This window comes from Bombus flavifrons, chromosome 11 (assembly GCF_040668555.2).
Source record: "Bombus flavifrons isolate JBK064 chromosome 11, iyBomFlav1_principal, whole genome shotgun sequence".
Lineage (NCBI taxonomy): Eukaryota > Metazoa > Arthropoda > Insecta > Hymenoptera > Apidae > Bombus > Bombus flavifrons.
The window spans coordinates 3,963,701-3,982,874 of record NC_138452.1 but is presented as its reverse complement, the minus strand read 5'-3'; the positions used below and the strand labels follow the sequence as shown (position 1 = coordinate 3,982,874).

The window sequence follows — 19,174 nt, the reverse complement described above, 5'->3', positions numbered from 1 at the left end:
CGTGAAGGTATTCTGTTCGTTTTCGTTTCATTCGTTGTACTCTGTAGCACGCTACAGTATATAGTATACCATCGTAAATATTCAATATCCTCGCTAATTAACGTGAATCTATCTCGATTACGTTCTACGACCAACGAACGAATGTTTTTTCAGCGCCATTTAATATTTTAACAGATTACCCGATTTCGCTGTGATCGGTTTCATTATGAAAACACTTGCGGTGGCTTTAATTGGAGAGAAACATAAGTACGGTAGATACACGTAGAGGAAACTATTTGTTCCTACATAAACATCGGCCTAGCATTATACGCGTACGTGTTCACCTATATACCTGACCTGGCCTGATACGCGATGCGAAAACGCGCTAAATAAACCTGGAATGATAACAGCAAAAGGATTCGCGTGACGTCCGAAGCATATAAATCCCTCTACAAATACGAAAATATACAAAAGCATTTAAATAAAAAGAATATTTCCACCCCACATTTTTGCTTTATAAAAATAATATTTGGTATCCGAGGCTGCCGTTTTTTCTTCTTGCAGTCATATAAAAAAAATTAGTATGTATAGTAAATGGACGCGATACAGTGAGATCGCAAAATCGGTCAGTAAAATATATAACACAGTTGAAATACGTAATTTGAAGGACATAAGCAATTACCCAGCGCTTCGTCCAGGATTATACTATGTCGACTCAGGATCAGTTCAAATTTTACAAAATTCTGACTTCTATCAATTTTATCACTGGACATTGTACTGTCAGAAATTTCAGAAAGCTGACGTACGTAAGTGCCAGCGTGCATACAAAATGCACATAACCCTAGCTGCAGTTAGATCAACTAGTGACCCTACTTTAACGCTTCGTTTTACGACCTGGCTATATCGCTCCCGATACGAAATCTTCTCAGTGTCTCCGATGTCCCCAAAGGCTGTCCGTTCCATCGCCCTTCTTCGATATCGTTCGATCGACCAGCTCTTTCTTCGGTGTTTTTAAATTGTACGCCAAGCCTAAGCGCGCCATCAGCTCTATAAAACCGGTGGTAGGATTCAGGCCATATGCGCCCAGTTCCGCAGCCTTGTAATCCCACGGGAAAGAATGATGGTAATTATGCCAACCTTCACCCAGCGCGAAGAAAGAAACGGTTGGGTTTTCCGTTGGCTTGACCCTCCTGCAGCCGAGTAGAAACGGGGTTAAATCGCGTTTGAAAAACGGCTCCGTCGTCGTTCGCAAGTTTTAATTAACTTGGCCCCGTGATCAGGTAGCGCGGCGTGAGTCGCGCCAAAACTTGCCTGTTATACGGTCGATTTCCCCACATGTGGGCGAAACTGTTCACGATAAAAGTGGCGTGCAACGACCAGACGTAGCGAATGAGCATCGCATGAACACTTATGAACCACGTTTCGCTCCACGCAAACACCGGCAACAATATCGGTAGTACGAAGCACAGCGAAACCATGATGACCTCGTAATACCTGCAATGAGATAGCAAAATGTCCAAATGACCGCGTTTCACGGTTTGACTAGCCGCGACGAAATGTAATTCACGTTGTTTTAACCACGAACGAGTTCTTGGAAGCTTCCATGGCTCGGCTTCCGGTAACGTGAACACATATTCGTCGGCTCTCATTTCCGAGTTACGTGTCCTTTCAGTGGAATATTTCGATGCTTTGATACGGTGTAGCTTTATCAAAATTCCTAAGGAACGCGAAGCTAATCATAAGCTCGTAAAGGAACGAGGAAATTCATGAATCCATTAGAACAGGACTGATATCTTTGAATTACCACTGTAAACATGAAGATGAGCGAACACGTTCCGACAGCCGTACGTGTAGGCAAACTAGCTTAGAGGAAATATCTTACTTGTCAAAGAATTTTATTACAGGATCCGCAGTGATGTCGCTCATATCGATTTTACTGCCGTATTCTTTCACGGCTGGATGCCTTTTAACCATCAGCCAGCCGATATGAGAGAAGAAAAATCCACGGGTTGCGTCGTGCGGGTCTGCATTTGTTTCTGTGTATCTGTGATGCGTCCTGTGATCTCGTATCCATTTATAAAAATGCGTCTAATCGAACAAGAAACATCTATGAAATTATTGCTCGAGACACTTGCTCGAGCGTGAACACAGAAAGTTAGAAGGGATTAACCTACCTGACCAGCCATGCAATATAAGTAAGCAAGAAATATTCGCAGAGGAATCTTGGCGGAATAACTTTTATGCGCCCACAGGCGATGAGCTCCTGCCGTTATTCCCAAACCAGCCACGACACCGTACGCAAAACCTTCAGGATGATGTAACATAAAAAGCATGAAAAACTTGTCGCAGGTCGATGATACGTTAACGTCTATGCTACGATCCTCTAATATTTATATCTCAGTTTCGTTTTCGTTTCAGCCAAGAGGGTTTCTGATATTTAAAAAGTATATACGTTTAGCACGAAATCGAAATGGAGAGTCACGCATATCGATACTTAATTTCTTAATTGATCTTCCATTTAATAAATTTCTTAACTTCTTACTTTCTTCAAGCTTAAAAGATTTTCTAAGGGATAAAGGAATATTTGGGCGAGAAGAGCGCAGGATGCTTAAATCTCAAGCTTGCAGATTGAAAGAAATGGATAGAATCGAGAGAAAAATGGGATAAAAATCGATTTTCCAGCAAACTCAAATATTTGATGCGTCAATAAATGGTTTGTTTGAAATTCTGAATGGATAAAAATAAAAGAGGTAGAATGAAGGAAATTTGAAAAAGGAGAAAAGCGAATTTCCGGTACGAAGTAGAAACGAGTCACGATATGTACTTACTCCAAATCCACGTCCAAAGCTTGGCATCTCGATAACCGCTCACGAAACCGTAAACGGCGAGGAAATGAAGCACAATGATACCAATCACATTTCGCCATATTATCCGTTGGCTGGCCGAGGTTCGTACTGGCAATGGAAGTGGTTCCACGTCCTTCTCCATCGTCTGATTCGCCTCCTTCTTTTCTTCGTACCATGTTACCGTGGTGGTACACATTCTTGAAACGAGATGCTACTCGATTTTCGCTCCTAATTTGAAAATTGATAGATACGCGTGCTAAAACGCCCATAGAAATGATCCTCTCCCCGGTCTCCGATCAAATTTTACGACCAGCCTTCGTGTAAAATTTCTGTTCGTTAAATATATTACCGATACTCTAATTATCTTACTATGGCCGCATTAATTAATTAACGTGATTAACCATTAAGCCAGCGATATGACTATAAATTACACGTACAATATAAAGGCAGTAATTGCATCCACTTCGGTTACATCATCGATTCTCGCTTCTCTGCATAAGGGATAGAAACATGCGTTGCTATATAGCTGTACATATTCTACCAAGCTTCACGGGCGCGTAACCCGTTCGATAGGCGTAATTTGTCAGATATAAGGAAGTTAACCATCTCTTTTACGAGGCATTTTGCATTCGCGCTGGAAGAAAGTGTAAGGTCTGGAACAAATCGCGCGAGCCGACGCTGCTTAATAGACTTATATAAATTTTGTAGAAATACACTCGCGAGCCTGTGAAATAAATCACGATTGAAGTTTTCAAGAAGCGATAAGCACTCTTAATAATCTCCGTTTAATTGAACGCTCGTTTAATTCCAGAACTAAAATAAACTCCGAAGTCGTTCCAGGAGCCATTTTTCATTCACGGCAATTGCTGTTCGCCAAACAATCGAATCGAATTGCTGCGTAAACAAGATAAAATAAATAATGTTTTCTACGTTACAATTGGCTCTGTCTATTAGATTACCCGTCTCGCGAAATTTGTACGATTTGCTCCGGGATGAATATCGTAAGTAACTGAATCGATCTGAAATGGCGTGGAAAGATCTTGAATAGCGCTGGCGATTTTATATATAAATGTTGTCGCCCGTACACCAAGAAAGTATCTGTTAATCTCTGGTAATCTTTATTACCACTTGCACGACAGAAGCTAGTATTTCCAGACGGCGAACATATCGACCGCTTATCCTTACAATTACGAGTAGATTTTCAACGATTTTACAACACGATCCAATTATTTACAGAGAATGTTTATTTTCAGGACTGTGATTTCTTGAATTGTGAAACAAATTTCTTTTTTCTTATTATAAATTATTAGAGAAATTTTATAACTTAAGCCAAGGAGATCTTTTGCGTATGAAATAGTTGTTCTCTTTGAACATAGTGTGTAAGATACAAATAAAAAAGCCACGTCTTTATTTCAGCTATAAATCCCCATCCATTTGAAAAACAATCAATTCTATATTTTTATATTCCATATCCGTTTGTTTCAAGTTTAAATTGCAAACTAATTGGCACTGCCACTCAAAGTGAAAGAAAGAACGAGCATTTAGTGACGTTGCACGAATTTTACGTCGAGCACCCGGATTCAATCAAAAGTTTAATGCATTCTAAAACAATTTCGTACAACGTGAATTATTCCAGAGTGAAATTAGAAGACAAAGAGAACGGTGCCAAGATTCTCAAGATTCTTTATCATTTCTATTATCACCTCTATTATCGCTTTAAAATGAAATTGCCTCGTGAGGGCGGGAATTTTATTAACCGTTTTTGTTGTTGGAACGTGGTCGAAACGCATTTGGGCAGATGTCCGGCTTTATATTAATAATTCAATAACACCGATGACACATATGCGACTCTGTGTCCGCTGCATGTGATCGGAGCATAAAGCTACATGGCGGACATCTGCGACTTCCGGGTGCACGCTGCGCGGAAAAGATATTCAACGATATATGGAAAGTTTCCTGTTCCTTAACCGATACGTATGTTCGTAACAGTTTGACGTCGAACCAGTTACGATTCCAGGCATTCTATACAATCGTCCTATAGATTTATAGATTATGGAAGGTCTGTCGACCCTCCTTAGTTAAAATCTAGCATTTCTTCGATCTTGGTTAGCATTTGGCATATTTGTGGTTCTTTGCGGGTTTCAATCGCGTTTTTGTTAGTATGCCGCGCTTTGTTCCAACATTTTATCGACATTCCGCTTCATTTCATCAGGGCAAAGCGGAAAACTTTACTTCCCTTGAATCGCGTTTTAAAGCCATTTTATGGTGATACATAAGTGTAAACGATTTTATGAGAAATTTTCTGTCGGATTTTTATCGAAGTCCGTTATTACGTTCTTTTGATAAGTCAGTCACACAAAGACGGACGAATTACATAGATCTTTGCGTACTGTATATCGATCACTGATATTGTGACATAAACAGACATTTTACATTAATCTCTACCTGAAATACATGTCTGTCGACCGATCGAAATGATTGCCGACGTTTCATCATTTTTTCGTGTTTTTCGTACTCTTCGATGCATTTCTGACATACACATACACACACGCACACGCACACACACACACACACACACACACACACAATTGCGATTAATTCGGTTGATCTTAATGTACGTTTCACAAATCCGTATGCAACAAAATTCATATATTCAACCTGCTAATCACTTTGGTCATTAAATGATTACGCGTGTTACTCCACATGGTGTTCTATTCCAATCCAGCATCTTTCGAAATTCGGGGAACCGTGATTTACGGTACGCCGCGCAAGGCGAGCATCAAACCGAGCCTGCCCCGCTTTCGCTCGTAAAATTGCGTCTTTCGACATCGACGGCAATTTCCTTTTCGTTTTCTATGCCAGTTCATAAAAATCGGTGCGTCGATCCATGGTCGCGTACCCATATAACGACGACCACGTATGATGGACCGTCGAACGACACTATCGTCGAAACTGACACGAGTGCACGTTCGTTGAAATTATCGTCCGTTTTCGCGTTGTTCGTTCACGATGCAACGAAACCCTGCCTGTAGCAACGATGTCACCCATGATAATGTCCCTGACAAATTCAATTGAATTTTCAACGTTAATGCGAGCGAGGTCGCGAACAGGTTTAAAATTGATATTGTTGCGGAAATAGAATATTGCGACACTTCTCGTTCACTAGTCGTCTATTGCGACTAAGTTCTCGTTAGAAATCCTGAGAATCTACTTTGAAAACTGAAAGTCTAAATATATTTAAAATTCTAAAGTTTACCAGGTCACCCTTTAATCAAGAGCTTTTATAATTAAAGAATTAAAAGTTGATGAAGACAAATCAATTTTAGTTAGGATGATTATAGTTCTTGCTAGTGTAACAATTTTTATAGGTAACGAATATGGAACGAAATGACACATTTAAAAATAGGCCATTTATGAATAAAGAAATGATCATGGACAAGTCGTTGGGAATCGGGCGACGAGATAATTTTAAGCTAACCTTTCGAGGCGAATTCTTTTTTTGCGCTATTTAGTTGATGAAACGAATGCCTACGTGATTTCCATTTCTTAATTGTTACATAAAAAATTATAAAGACCGTAAATGTTTATACAAATTTCAATTGTTCTGAACACGATTAAAATGGAAATTAAGCGGATATTTATTTTACTCGTTAAATTTCAGATCGCTACGCGTATAATATTTTTATTGTATTTCTATATATTGTTTGCGTTACGTATATTTTTACATCTTTTAACTTTATGGGTAATAAATAAATACCTAAACATCAGCAGTCTAAATAGAATAAATTAGCAACTTCCTAACAGTTATCTCAGGACGTTTTGTCCCATTAGTCTCGAAATGCTTAGACTCTAAATCCACTCATTCGATTAACATTTCGCAAACAAACCATTGCAAAAGTTTATCTAATCGAGAACATCCTGTCGAAATATCGTACTGTCGAAATCTCTCGAGCGAGTTTTTGCATTCTCTTCCAATCGCTTCGCTTCATATCCCGACTTCCGGTTTCAACGTAGCACGAACACGCGGTGATACCACCGTGACTATTCGCAGATATTAAATCCATGCTCGATTGCCTCAAGCCAGTGGATAACACTACGCTACAACGCTACGTGTAACGCTTTGCAATTATCTTCATCTGTTAATGATGCTTTTGCGATTTGTGTAACCAGCAGGGATAATGGGAGTAACAGAGGAAATTACAGCTTGAGAGACGCGCCACGAATTTCCGCGGACGTTCGTTCGTTAGCGAAGAAGAAGAATCGCAGGAACGGCGTGGATGAGCGCGAAAGTAAGTTTCCGGAGAACGCGTTTAACGTTTGTTAATGCCTTGCGTCTTTTTACGAGCAGAGTTGAAGGGTTGATAATGAGTGAAAGCTACAAATTGGTAACGGCGAATCTATTTGTCTTTCTTATACGGCTGATTCCGAAATTGCGATCCAACTAGACGTTATTCGTCACGTAAAAGTAAATCAAAGTATAAGATAACATTTTTCATACAACGCTTTGTTTTCGGAAAAATCAAATATGAAAATTGAGCGGATAATGGCATAGTATGCTATAGCTCACAAAAATATATCATATATGATGTATACATATGTCGCAGACCAATTATACCTAATGAAATCACGAAGTTGTGGACTTCGTAACGATAGGTTTCATTAGAACCGGTTCATTTTTTCCAACAATAATTTAAGACTACATTTTCTCGAAAAGAAAACGTGCTATGAAAAAGTGTTATTCTACATTTTAACTTATTTTTACGCGAAAAGGTACGTCCTTCTCCGATTACTCTGTATCATCCATCTTTCTCATTTCTCTATTCGGAAGTAAGAATCGCTTTCTCGCTGAGAAAATGTTTGACAATCCATTAAATAGATCGAGTCATAAAGAAATGACGTTATTAGTCACACCGTCTAAGCTAAGTACTTTAAGAGAAATGAATGCTTGGGCAAGCGTTACAAGTCATTTGACCGGCATAACGCGTGTAATTTCGACTATGCAAGTTAAGTAAGAGATACTTTCGATTTTTCTATATATCTACATTCCCTGACCATCACTCAAAACTTTCGATATTTTTTATATTTCTAGTAATATTGAGGAACGTGAGCAAACCTTAGTAGCAAAGGCTATTATTTATTAAAGTGAAACATAGTGAATTATCTCACTACATTCTGTGCAATAAGAGCAATAAACCATTAAAATACATGGATCGAGTTTAGAGCGGATGAAAGATTGGTACCCGAAAGCGTGATAGTGCTGAAAGATTTGTGCAGGATATTGCGTTCTATTGTAGCTGGAATATTTGTCGCCCCGCAGGAAATGGATTCTTCGAATAAAAGATAACGCGCTGTATGCGCGCAAATACAAAAATGAAAACATAGCGCAGCGAAAATTTCATTTCCTAGTATTGTACTCATGGAACGTGATGAAGGAAGTTACAATAGAAACTACCCAATCCATTAATGAAATTGATTGAATTTTATCGATTTTCTCTAAAGTACCTGTATAGATGGTAATTAATCGAGGTTAAATTACTGTAAAAACTTTCCATCCCATGTTGCATGTTGCTGCCAAAACGAGCTTCCCCGTTTTCGTATGCGGCGTTCTAGTGGTAACGAAACAACGTGGTATAAACTCTGGGTTTGTAAACGCTTCCGTTCGAGTTATAATCTTTCAAAGTTCCAGCATCACGGAAAATGTTCGTAGTGGCTTGTTCCAGGGTAGATACAAGCTTCGTAACATCGCTTCGTCTCCTATATTGCTGAACGCTCCGAACATTCGAAAATTCTCTGGCTGCTTCGGATCGTTTGACAAACATCCACAATATGCTGGCGCGGATATAGTAAATTAATAACCGATATTCCATAAATCTAATGTTTGAGATATTCTCAAAGCAACTGGTCCGCTAATGCAGTGTTTAATAACTCGTACTATGGATTTCAACGACGAAAAATATTATTTATGCACGTATAGGCAAAAATACATAATTGCAAACGCGTTGATTGCAGAAGTAAAGAGAATACAAATTTAGGATTAAATACCTCATTAGGGAATTGCTTGCATAACCATCAGCAATTCTGTACGATCATTATAGAACCGATCAAAATACATACACAAATATACATATTGCTTCGGTATCGCGTACCGACTTTGATGAGCAAATTAGGATTCTAACTGGTTTGTCGGAGTACAGACTCGTCTATGTACCTAACTACCTGGAATACCAAGCAACCGTATCTATAAAACGAGATTGATGTCTCGTACTGTCATTATCAATTAACCGAATTATCATGATTTTAAATGCAATGGAATCGTTTTCTATTTCCAAGCGTTTTAACTTACTTCGTTTATTCAGGCTAGCGGTTCTTGTTTCAAGTTGTTTCGGGACACGAAATTTCACCGTTTCATTCATAGTATTGTATACCCTGTTAAAGCAATATTGAATGATTCGGTACATGCTTGTGTCATGGATACGTAGAATGGTCTAATTTACTTGATATTTATTCATCAATGGTCATCAACGTTTAAACTCGCGGCTGGCTAATCCTTTAATAGCGCATCATTTATCAAATGTTAATGACTGTACACTAGCTTATCAAACACTCGGTCGAAACCACTGTATTAGCTGTTACGAATTATCAAGCTATGCACACGTGTTATTCGTTAAATATATCGCAATGAAGCATCATCTATCGATTATCGATAATTGCCAAAGACGTTACCCTGTTTTCAACGCGCCGAACACGGCATACCTTATAGCACGGGTGGTTTAAACGTAACGATTACACGTAACAGCACCACATGGTTAAATAATCGTTTCAAAGGAAGATCCACAAAGTTATTACTTCTATCTATCACGCGTATATTTACATGCTGACTGTACGCACGTACATCCTTGATTTGTCGCAATTAGTTCACTCTGCGAGAAACTCTCGAAACGAGTATTCTCGATATTCGATCCTCTTCCTACTTTTTTTATTCCCTGTTTTGCCTCCTAGTCTAATTGCGTGTCAATCGTAGCGGCTAATTGCTAGCGCTGGAAAACCGGGTAGCTGACGTTATTCTGGCTCGTAATCAGAGAGGAACATTTTCGTGGAACGGCAAAGTCTCGACAGTCTCGTCTGCTGGCTAAACGACGGTAGCCGTCCAACTCATCGTACACACCAGTGTGCTTAAGTATCAGTAATCGATACATCTTGTCTGCGCCGATGTCACCGCGAACACCGGAGACCGGAGTAACATCGAGGACCGTCAAGCTACTCGGTGTACTTCGGGTTCTCTCTACTCACCCGCCGTGTCGGCCGACTACCAGCCACTTAGAAAGCCAGTTAAACACCACAGCACTAGCACTACCGCTGCGACGCGTGTCATCGAACTTGTCGATAACGTTTCACAGCGATTCCCTTGGTGGCCAGCCGTTTATAAAGTGCCCCCTAATCTCCTGACGTGTTCGTTCATTGTTAGATGCCTGTCCAACTATCAATGCCTCTCGAGTTGCTTGGAGGGGAGAGTGCCAACTATATCCGATAATCCATAGTTTCTGAGACGCGTGGTGGTAGGCCCCGTCTGGAAAACAGGGAGGAAAACGAGTCACTCCGGCCGTTTCAACTCCTACTCCTTCTTCCTCCTCGATCTCCTGTAATCTCGTTCCCCCGAGTCTTCCACATCCTGCTGTGCACAGGGGGTTATGTATCGTCGTATACACGGTATATATAAGTATACTGGCTCGCGTCTAGACGAGCGTCTACACGAAACACACGTACCGACGTTTCGTATTTTTCCTGTTATGGCGAAGCCATTTCGCATCTCGCTTATCTTCGCCGAACTATTGCCCTCGTATACGCGCCCCTCTTTTTGGATTCCCCGCTATTTATCTAAACGTCGGCGTGGTCGCGGGTGGAAGAAGCTGTCTGCATTTCCGACTATGATCGAACGAGATTTTGTCGAGATTGTCGGAGTCAAATTCAAGAGACACGCGCCGCAGGAAGTGTATTAATCTTGCAGCTGCATTTTGTTGCCTCCGGAGATTTATCCCTCGGAAGTTCTCAGTGTCTATCATCTTCAAATTTGACAAGCTAACATCATTCATTCAAAAGCTGGTGGAATTTTGATTTTGGAAATTCGTTTGGAGAATTCTGTTAATATATATAGGTGAAATCTAATTTTATAGAAGAACACACGTATGGATAGAGCATCCTCGTTTTCTTTCTTTTTAAAGGGATATATTTGCGAAATCGTGTTTTGGTGTCTAGAAGCGTTTCACGGTAATCGACCTAATATGTTACCGTTGAATTCTCCCCAGAACTGGGTTCTATTGGACTTTGGAGTTTTCCAGATCGATCCATCTTGCATCTGCTTTTACTTCGCGATAAATTGAAGGTGAATGTACGAGAAAATCGGGCAAATTCGAAAATCCGGGTAAAATCCACTCTTGGAGGGAATTCAAGAGTAACGTATCACGTCGAGCGTGGTGAACACCGAATGTACAGAGCTTTTGCTGAAACGTGTTTCCTTTTTTTCTCAGCATTTGTTTCACGGGTATCAATACTGCTATAAGGACAACGTATAAAGAAATAAATATTTGTATTCCGCTATATTCATACATTATCGAAACTTTCACGAAATATACCTAGTCTTATACATTTCGACCCTTGTACTTTATTTAACTTTCAACTATGAATCAATATTTTACTTTCTAAATTCGCGTTTCTTATAAAATTCTAAATCGACCAATCAGGAAAACGTCGATTCATCGTTGAATAATTCATCATTTCTTGTTGAACGAAATGCAATACTCGAGATTGTAACGGCAAATATAGTAGTTGTCTTAGACTTCGATGTTTGATAATTCTGGGTATTTGTTTAAGGATTACACAATCTCTGCGATATTCCGAGCTTCCGTCCTAGGAAGATTCTCCAATACACTTAACCTTGCATTAGAGATCGTGGAATTATGGTTTCGAATTGAAGTCTAGCATAGTCAAGGAATGTTGTGCTACACATAGAAATTCGTTAGTGCCGTGTAATAGCCATTCAGTGGCATGCATACAAGGTGCCAGTCACTTTTATTCCGGTGATTTATTGCGATCGCATTTTGAGGGACCCGTGAACGTAAAAATGCACACTTTCACTCGCCGGCTGTTTTTTATTGCATTCGAGCATATTCCGAGATCATTTTGATCTTATATTACTATGCCATGGGCGCGTACTCTTTCAGTAAAAGATCATCGTTCTTCCGACTCCAGATGAGTGACAAAGGATTTTTAATTTTACAGTGTCACAAATTCCATATTTAGGATATAACGTTAAAAAATATTTCAAAATTGCATAAATCGTCGGTGTCTGAAAGTCGATTAAGTTGATAACGTATGTTGGGGGATTTTGTCCATTTCAACCAAGTTACAGGAGCTCGTATTTGCGTGGAATTGTAAAACGCTCCATACGTACGTTTAAATTAAGCGTGACAACAAATAGTGCACTCAGTGAGCTAAGACTCGTGTAAAACGTGGCGAACTCTTTATCGAGAAACGTGGGATATTCTAAGGAATTTTTTAGACACAATCACGCGCATCGCTGCACACAATTGCGGCACGTAGGAAAGAAAGCGACGTTACGAAACATAAATATATCGTACAATTAATTTTGAATGTGGCAACTTTGAAATTGTTCAGTTTTTGCTTTTCGTACAGTCATTAAGGTTTCCAGGCTCCCTTTTACATAAAAAAGTGCGTCGTCATTAGCCTCGTAAACTTTCACCGCAACTAAAACCGCTTACTCGTCATATGGCAGCTAATGAATACTACTCGTAAAATAAAATTGTACGCCCACTCGTTTATTTCTTAGACAGCAATCACGTATTTCGATTTAAAGTTTGACAAATATCACCGTGCAATTTCAACGGATTGATAATATGTGCACATATATATCACAAGATGCGAAAACGTTGAAAAAGTGCTTCCTACGTATCGAGTCCTCTTAGAAATTGTCCAAATAGAGCAGTGGTTTCCCAACAAAAATTTACGAACCGATGAAAAGAAGCGTTCGCTCTATTTTCACAAACCCGTTCCTGGATTCCGCGTGCCTCACGATCGAAGATTTTTCGCCCTCTCCAGATTCGAATCTTTGCATAATGCCACCGATGATAAAATACTCCCCTGCCTGCAAATCGAAATCCCGGCGTGGCCGTATACGTACGTAGGTATATATACATGTACGTGTACGCGGCGATCTTCTTCGCTAGTATAGGAGAGAGGGGTGTCTGTAATCAAAATGCAAAACTCTTCGGCTTTCAATTGCATGGAATATCGGAATATCCGGGGCGCGAAGTGGATATCGAGTTACCCCGGACACGGTGAAAAACTGCACGTCCCGGTGCATGAAATTCCTCAGAAGACGGCTCGGTTCGCTTTGCAATTTACAATCGCCCAGTCTCGGGACCAGATTATCCTACGTTCCATGCACATCGATGATACACAAAGGGAGAAACGTACGCGGATGAAGAGAATTCTTTCTTGCTTCCCATCCTTGCGTCTATTCCTGTGAACGGAATAAGTAATTCGAGAAAGTCGAGGAAAACACACCCTCGACCCTCGACCCTCGACCAAGTCACCCGACGATTCGGCTGCACTCGTACAAACCGCTCCCCCAAACCTCGTCTGGCCCATAAAATTTCACCCGGCAATTTGGGAAATCGTCCAATCGCGAGGGATGAATGAATCATAAAACACGATAGGACACGGTCCCTGTGATTACCTCGGGAAAGATTTGGTTGGAACAATGGTAAAACTTGAAGCTCATCTCGCGGACGTAACGTCTCTGGATCTTCCAGGACGACTTCACGATTCCGGCTTCCTATGCAAATTCTCTGTGACTCGTAGACGGCGTTCGTTCATGGTAGACAGTAAACGGTTGTCTGCTGACAGGGATTGGGACAAACGGAGGGCATAGTGTAAACGCAGACAGGTGGACACACCGTGGGGCAGATACACGGTGACGGTGACGGTGGGCAAACTCTCTTCGTTTCCGCGGGCGGCATTACGTCTGGACGATTTTTTCTCATCTCTTTCATCAAGGCCAATAGTTTCTGTACATTAGCCATTCTGAGCATTAAATCGAATTCGTCGCGTTTGCGTTTTCTCGTCTTTTTCGTCTGCGTCGCCACTCCCACTAATTTGTCCACGAGATCTTTGCATCGACAGATCAAATTGTCAGGATGAAGGGGTGGGATGATCGTCAAGCTGCCCCAACAAAAGGATTCTAGATCCATGGTATTTAATTCCCGGAATTGATATTGGTAATGGTCGTCGGTTTCCTCGCGTGCGTAGAATGCTCTTTGTATGCTCGTAGGGGAGTGTACTTCGGTTATGATGCATTTGCCCAAGTAACTGATGCGTATGTAGAGCTCGATGGTGGCGTCGGTTGCTTGTAAATCCTCATCCAGCAGAACGAACGTGCCGCGTGTCGACCTGGACGATTAACATAATTTTGTTCTGTCTTTACTTTTCTCTTAATTCAACCGCGCAGAAAAGCGGATTCACAAGCACCTGTCAGGCGTCTGAGCCGTATCAACAAGCGTTTCTGCATACTTAGAGAACGACGAAACATTAGGCATCTCTTAATTCGTGTCTCGTTAATTCGTGTATTATACTCGAGAAGAAATTGTAGCGCAGGAAATTTCACTAAAACCAGTTTAACGTTTACACCACCTGTACGTTTATCTTAGCGAGTAAAACGTTTCGAACTAATCCGAACGAGATAACAAGATTAACAAAGACCAAACAGACACGCGAGATTACTATCTTCTTTTTTCAGAAGGGGAAGAAAGATTTTGCCCGATACGATTCAAACGGTTTTCGATACAAACAAACCGGCTGCTGTTCAAACTAATTCAGTACCATACTACTTGGTATAGCAGTTTTTTAAATTACATTAGCCCGGCCGACGTAACATTTGCCGTCCGGTAATTCGTTTTGCCGGCGAATTTGCATAAACGCCAGGTCCGCGTATTTAAATGCATTTACCTTGATATAGGTTCCCGCTCCAGTGCAGCAGAAAAATAACCCTCCAGCTCCTTCCGTTCGCAGAGGTCCTTGATAATACCGTTAAACAGATCGTCCATCCTGACGAGAGCGAATCCGAAATTCCGTCGTGGCTCCAGCTCGAAATACTTGGACACTCCTTTGTACACATACAGCTGTAGATCTACTCCGGACATTTTCTCCTCGAACATAGTTTCCGGCACGGAGAACAGCACGGATCTTCCGCCATAAAATTGTTCGTTTTCGTAATTAGAGCCACGATACGAACGATAGTCTCGTCGATTCGGCGACAACGTTGTCCATTCGTCATCCAGCATTCGAAACATTATGACGGTCCTCTTCATAAGCGCAGAGTCGAACACGTCGGACCATGGCATGTACAGCTGTTCAATCGTGTCAATATAACGGAATTTAGTGGACGCCGTGCCAAAAATATAGGTTACGTGGATTGGTTTCGTCGAGTAATTTTTACATCGGTGGAGATACGTTGTTTTATTGTAAATATGTCATGTTGGTGAAATATTTATTTGTGGAAAGGTTTTTGCAGCTTTTTTTACGAGTGACTTCGCGCAGTGAAGCACACATCTTGGTCATTCCATGCTCTAAAAATACAGATTTTAAAAGAGGAAGAGGAAACGGTGGTATGATACTTTTTAATACTATATGACGTATCCTTACGCTCTTACGTGACTGCTAGCCCATATACTCGCCATTACGTGACCGGCACAGAACGTGTTAGATTTAAAAATTTCAGAAAGATTGCGATGTCGGCTAACCTTATGTACAAGAAGCTAAGCAACCACATTTATATGCGGTTATAGAATTTTACTATAAAAGCTCTTACATCTTCGATCATCCAAATCGTTAAAATCGTATTTTTAGTCGTTATTATGTAAAAGCTTGCAATTTTGCAAAAAAAAAGAATATGAAAAAAGATGCAGTAATACGTATCAATCAATAAGTTACTTCCCCACTCTCTAACTCGTGTTCTAAAAGAGACATATAATTACCACTAAGTGGTAGATGCAACACCGTTGTCGATGTATAGTAAGCGACAACTCGATTGTATCAATCAATCTAATATTAACCTTGTATTAAACATAAAATGTCATCTAACAAGCTCATCCAAGTTCGAGATACCTGCCGTTATACCATCCTCGGACAAAATTCTGTTACGTAAAAATGGGGACAATAGGAATATTTCCTTTACAATCCACGCCTATCGCTATGACTTTTATGTTCGAGTGAAAAAACATATAGATGGGAATCGTCACAACACGGATGACAAAATAGAGGATGCAACATCACAATCTTCTCGAGATATGGGACACAAATTCTTTGGAGACGTAATTCATGAGTTAATTTCTCGTTACGAAAGACGTTTCCGACTCAACTATGGCCAGAAGTAATAACTGAACGTAAATGTACGTTAACAATGAGAAATATTTTTTCTATTCGTTCGTATCTTTCTTAAAGGGGCGGAGTAACTTACCGATTGACTACGTAGCTACATAAACGTCGCGATGATATACAACTTATCTATAATTACTTACATTTTTCACAGCTACCTCCAACAGCATAATTCGCGAGTTGTGCATTACGATCAGCGACGACATGGTATAATGTATTATACGTGTTGCCCGTTTTACGCTTCCTTCAACGAGTTCGCGTGAACTTCTCTCGGGGAGTTTGATTTATCGTCGATAAAGCGTCAAGAGCGTAGGGAAGATTCTGAAATTTTTACTTGTTACAAACTATTTCTTTATGTGCTTCGCGGAGTTTGAGGTTGGAGCGTGTCGCGCTTTCCAATTCTGCGACATCGCTACCCTCCTCCTCCGCCGTTTCCACCGAGATATTGGTGCTTCTTTCGAGAAATAAATTCTATCCAGTAGCGACTGTCCGCTAACTTCATTTCCCTGTTCTCCCAGAACAATATACCGAACAAAGTTCCGCTGCAATCTAGTCTAATCGCGTTCGGATACACATAAATGGTTAACAGACAGCTTCAAGGAACTTTTATCGGACATGGGATCCGACGAGATATCGACCGAAGGATAAATGGATTTTGCCAAAGGATCCGATCGGGAGACTTTGAAATTCACTTCATCGATCTTTCAATCTCTGCTATCTGCTTTTTCGTCTTTATCCTTCGTTCCATTCGTTTCTCCCCTGCTTGCGTTAGATTAAACGAACGTAAATTTATGGTATTATCGATAATGTCTGGATGGAAACAACGGCTCCATGTCGATCTCTCGCCGACCGTACCGCTTTTTGTGCCCGTTGCATCCGTGAGTTGTTTGCAGCACACTGAAAGTACTCGAGAAACAAACCCCGGTCTCTGGTTCGGTAGGTGGGAACGCTATTAAAAATATTTGGTCGAAGAATACGGAACATCAGGGCGTGGCGTGGCAGAAAATAAAACAACGGGAACAACAATGGGGGGGAAAAAGAGCACGAGGTAGAAGGAAGGGGCACCGCTCGAGGGCGGAGAAATCGTATTAACGACGGAAATAGATAGCGAACAGCCGAGGTAAAAATCGGCGAAACACGAGCAATTTATAGATACAGCGAATGCGCGAAAACACGGATGCAATTTATTGGCCATGCCGGGAACGATCTTACCCTAAGAGTAATATCGTAAATCGCGCATCAGTTCAGTCGTTCAGACTACATTCGACGTGGGGAAAAAAATGTCGTAATCGCGCCCTTCCAACGAAGAAAGTCTAGTAAGCCGAAACGCAATAAGCGTGGCGGCACGACGCGGATGAATATGACGTAACACGCGTGAAAAGAAAAAGCTAAATGTCATTTAGCGCGTCCTTTTTACCGTTAATCCGTCCGCGATGCAACGAGGCGCATCGCAGAGAAAAATTTCACAGCGTTTCGTAACATTTTCGCATCGGCTTTTCAAAGAACTGTTTATTACTATGACACAAAAGAGGAGAAATTAACAATTGTTAGAATATTAACGCTATTCTTACGCAAAAATAAGAATGGCGTGCCGCGTGTATCTTCTTTTTCCTTTAAAAAAACATTTCCTTTTTTGCTTGACTTTATCCCATCGTAGTTACGTTTTTACGTTTCATTCAAAATATCCACTCGCCCTTTTCCGATAAAAATGATGCACACCGATAAGGAATACAACCGGCACCCTTCATCTGATCGATTAAATAGATCCGCTAATACCCGGAAAAAAGCGAGAAGTTCGACTTGTGAGTGACGCTATCTGACGCTTTTAATCGAGCTACCATAAATCGCTCTTTCAGCGGGCCGCCGTTTTCGCGATCGCTAATGGTGGCCGACGATAGGTCGAGGAGCGAAATATAAATTGCTGACACGGTTAATTCAGCCTTGACGCGGTGATTGCGAAATAAAACGCGTTCCCTCGGTCTGATTGAATTTGAATTGAATAAGAGCGCCCTGATTACGTAAATTCAAGGTGCTCGGTACTCGGAGATAAGACCTATTTAACGTTGATTCTTTGAGAACTTGAACACCCAAAACATGTGAAAGAACGCTATTAAACGACGAATTGAATTAATTACAGAACACGGATCGTCGAATCGTCGAACTTTACCTTAGTTTCGACAGCACCGGCGATGAAAGGATCAACCAGCCCGTTGCAAACCTTCCGCGCGACAGTCAAGCTTAACGATTATACCGTGGTATTCGCGTGCTAATCGTCGCATGTCGACATTTCGGCAGATTGCACCCGCAATCATACCGTGCAACATCGCGATGCAAGTATGAGGCGGCTGCTGCTGATCATTCGGTCGAACTAGCTACGTCAGTGGGCATTTGGAACGAACGGACACTATTGAAACTGATAAATTGCTCAAATTTCAGTGGCATGGCAAGAAGCTTTCGAGAAGCAATGGACAGGATCATGCGATTAATATATAGAAATATTAATATGTGTAAATTTATATTTCTGATATTTTTTCGGCGCATCGTATATGCACAAGGTGCTTTCGAATTGATATTTTACGAAGCTGATACGTGAAGCAATAAATAAAAGTTATTCCTGAATAAATCGATGCTGGAAATCATTGAGTACATCTAGTTTTTGATACACACACATGTATTGTGTTTATAACACAGCTGCTCGCACGCAGCTTTACCTGCACAGTATTTGTTTTATAGCAATTTACGCTTATTACCCTCTGTTTGAACATCATTTAGGATTTGAATATCGAAAAATGCTTAAACACGGGTTTGTTTATTTTTAATGACAAGTTTATTTCCTATATAATACATAATGCCAAATCCCCCAGCTGTTGAATATACGGTTATTTTTTCAGAAAACAACT

At 40.7% G+C, this 19,174-nt stretch overlaps 3 protein-coding genes across 3 annotated transcripts in view; 1 reads left to right on the top strand and 2 right to left on the bottom strand.

The window, feature by feature from the left end:
* Positions 1 to 19,174, top strand: part of Fstl5 (follistatin-like 5) — a 47,337-nt gene that overhangs the window by 5,906 nt on the left and 22,257 nt on the right. The gene's annotated exons all lie outside the window — the stretch shown is intronic.
* Positions 99 to 3,155, bottom strand: LOC138184984 (acyl-CoA Delta-9 desaturase). The gene is made up of 5 exons (XM_069123530.1): positions 2,808 to 3,155; positions 2,154 to 2,284; positions 1,862 to 2,067; positions 1,291 to 1,473; positions 99 to 1,169 (listed from the first exon to the last, which is right to left on the bottom strand). The coding sequence occupies exons 1-5, from the start codon at positions 3,019 to 3,021 to the stop codon at positions 905 to 907; spliced, it is 999 nt and encodes a 332-aa protein (XP_068979631.1). The 5' UTR covers positions 3,022 to 3,155; the 3' UTR covers positions 99 to 904.
* Positions 13,715 to 16,480, bottom strand: LOC138185145 (uncharacterized). Its single transcript, XM_069123852.1, has 3 exons — positions 16,418 to 16,480; positions 14,847 to 15,247; positions 13,715 to 14,291 (listed from the first exon to the last, which is right to left on the bottom strand). Exons 1-3 carry the CDS (start codon positions 16,478 to 16,480, stop codon positions 13,715 to 13,717), a joined length of 1,041 nt encoding a protein of 346 aa, XP_068979953.1.

What these genes read in the sequence shown, in the direction of transcription:
- LOC138185145 (XM_069123852.1), bottom strand. Translation starts at nt 16,480, where the DNA reads ATGTCGTCGCTGATCGTAATGCACAACTCGCGAATTATGCTGTTGGAG. An exon ending in TGGAGGTAGCTGTGAAAAAT is followed by an intron (nt 15,248 to 16,417) that starts GTAAGTAATTAT and finishes ACGATTGAACAG; the next exon opens with CTGTACATGCCATGGTCCGA. An exon ending in GAGCGGGAACCTATATCAAG is followed by an intron (nt 14,292 to 14,846) that starts GTAAATGCATTT and finishes TTAATCGTCCAG; the next exon opens with GTCGACACGCGGCACGTTCG.
- LOC138184984 (XM_069123530.1), bottom strand. Translation starts at nt 3,021, where the DNA reads ATGTGTACCACCACGGTAACATGGTACGAAGAAAAGAAGGAGGCGAAT. An exon ending in TATATTGCATGGCTGGTCAG is followed by an intron (nt 2,068 to 2,153) that starts GTAGGTTAATCC and finishes TTGTTCGATTAG; the next exon opens with ACGCATTTTTATAAATGGAT. An exon ending in GGAAATCGACCGTATAACAG is followed by an intron (nt 1,170 to 1,290) that starts GCAAGTTTTGGC and finishes ACTCGGCTGCAG; the next exon opens with GAGGGTCAAGCCAACGGAAA.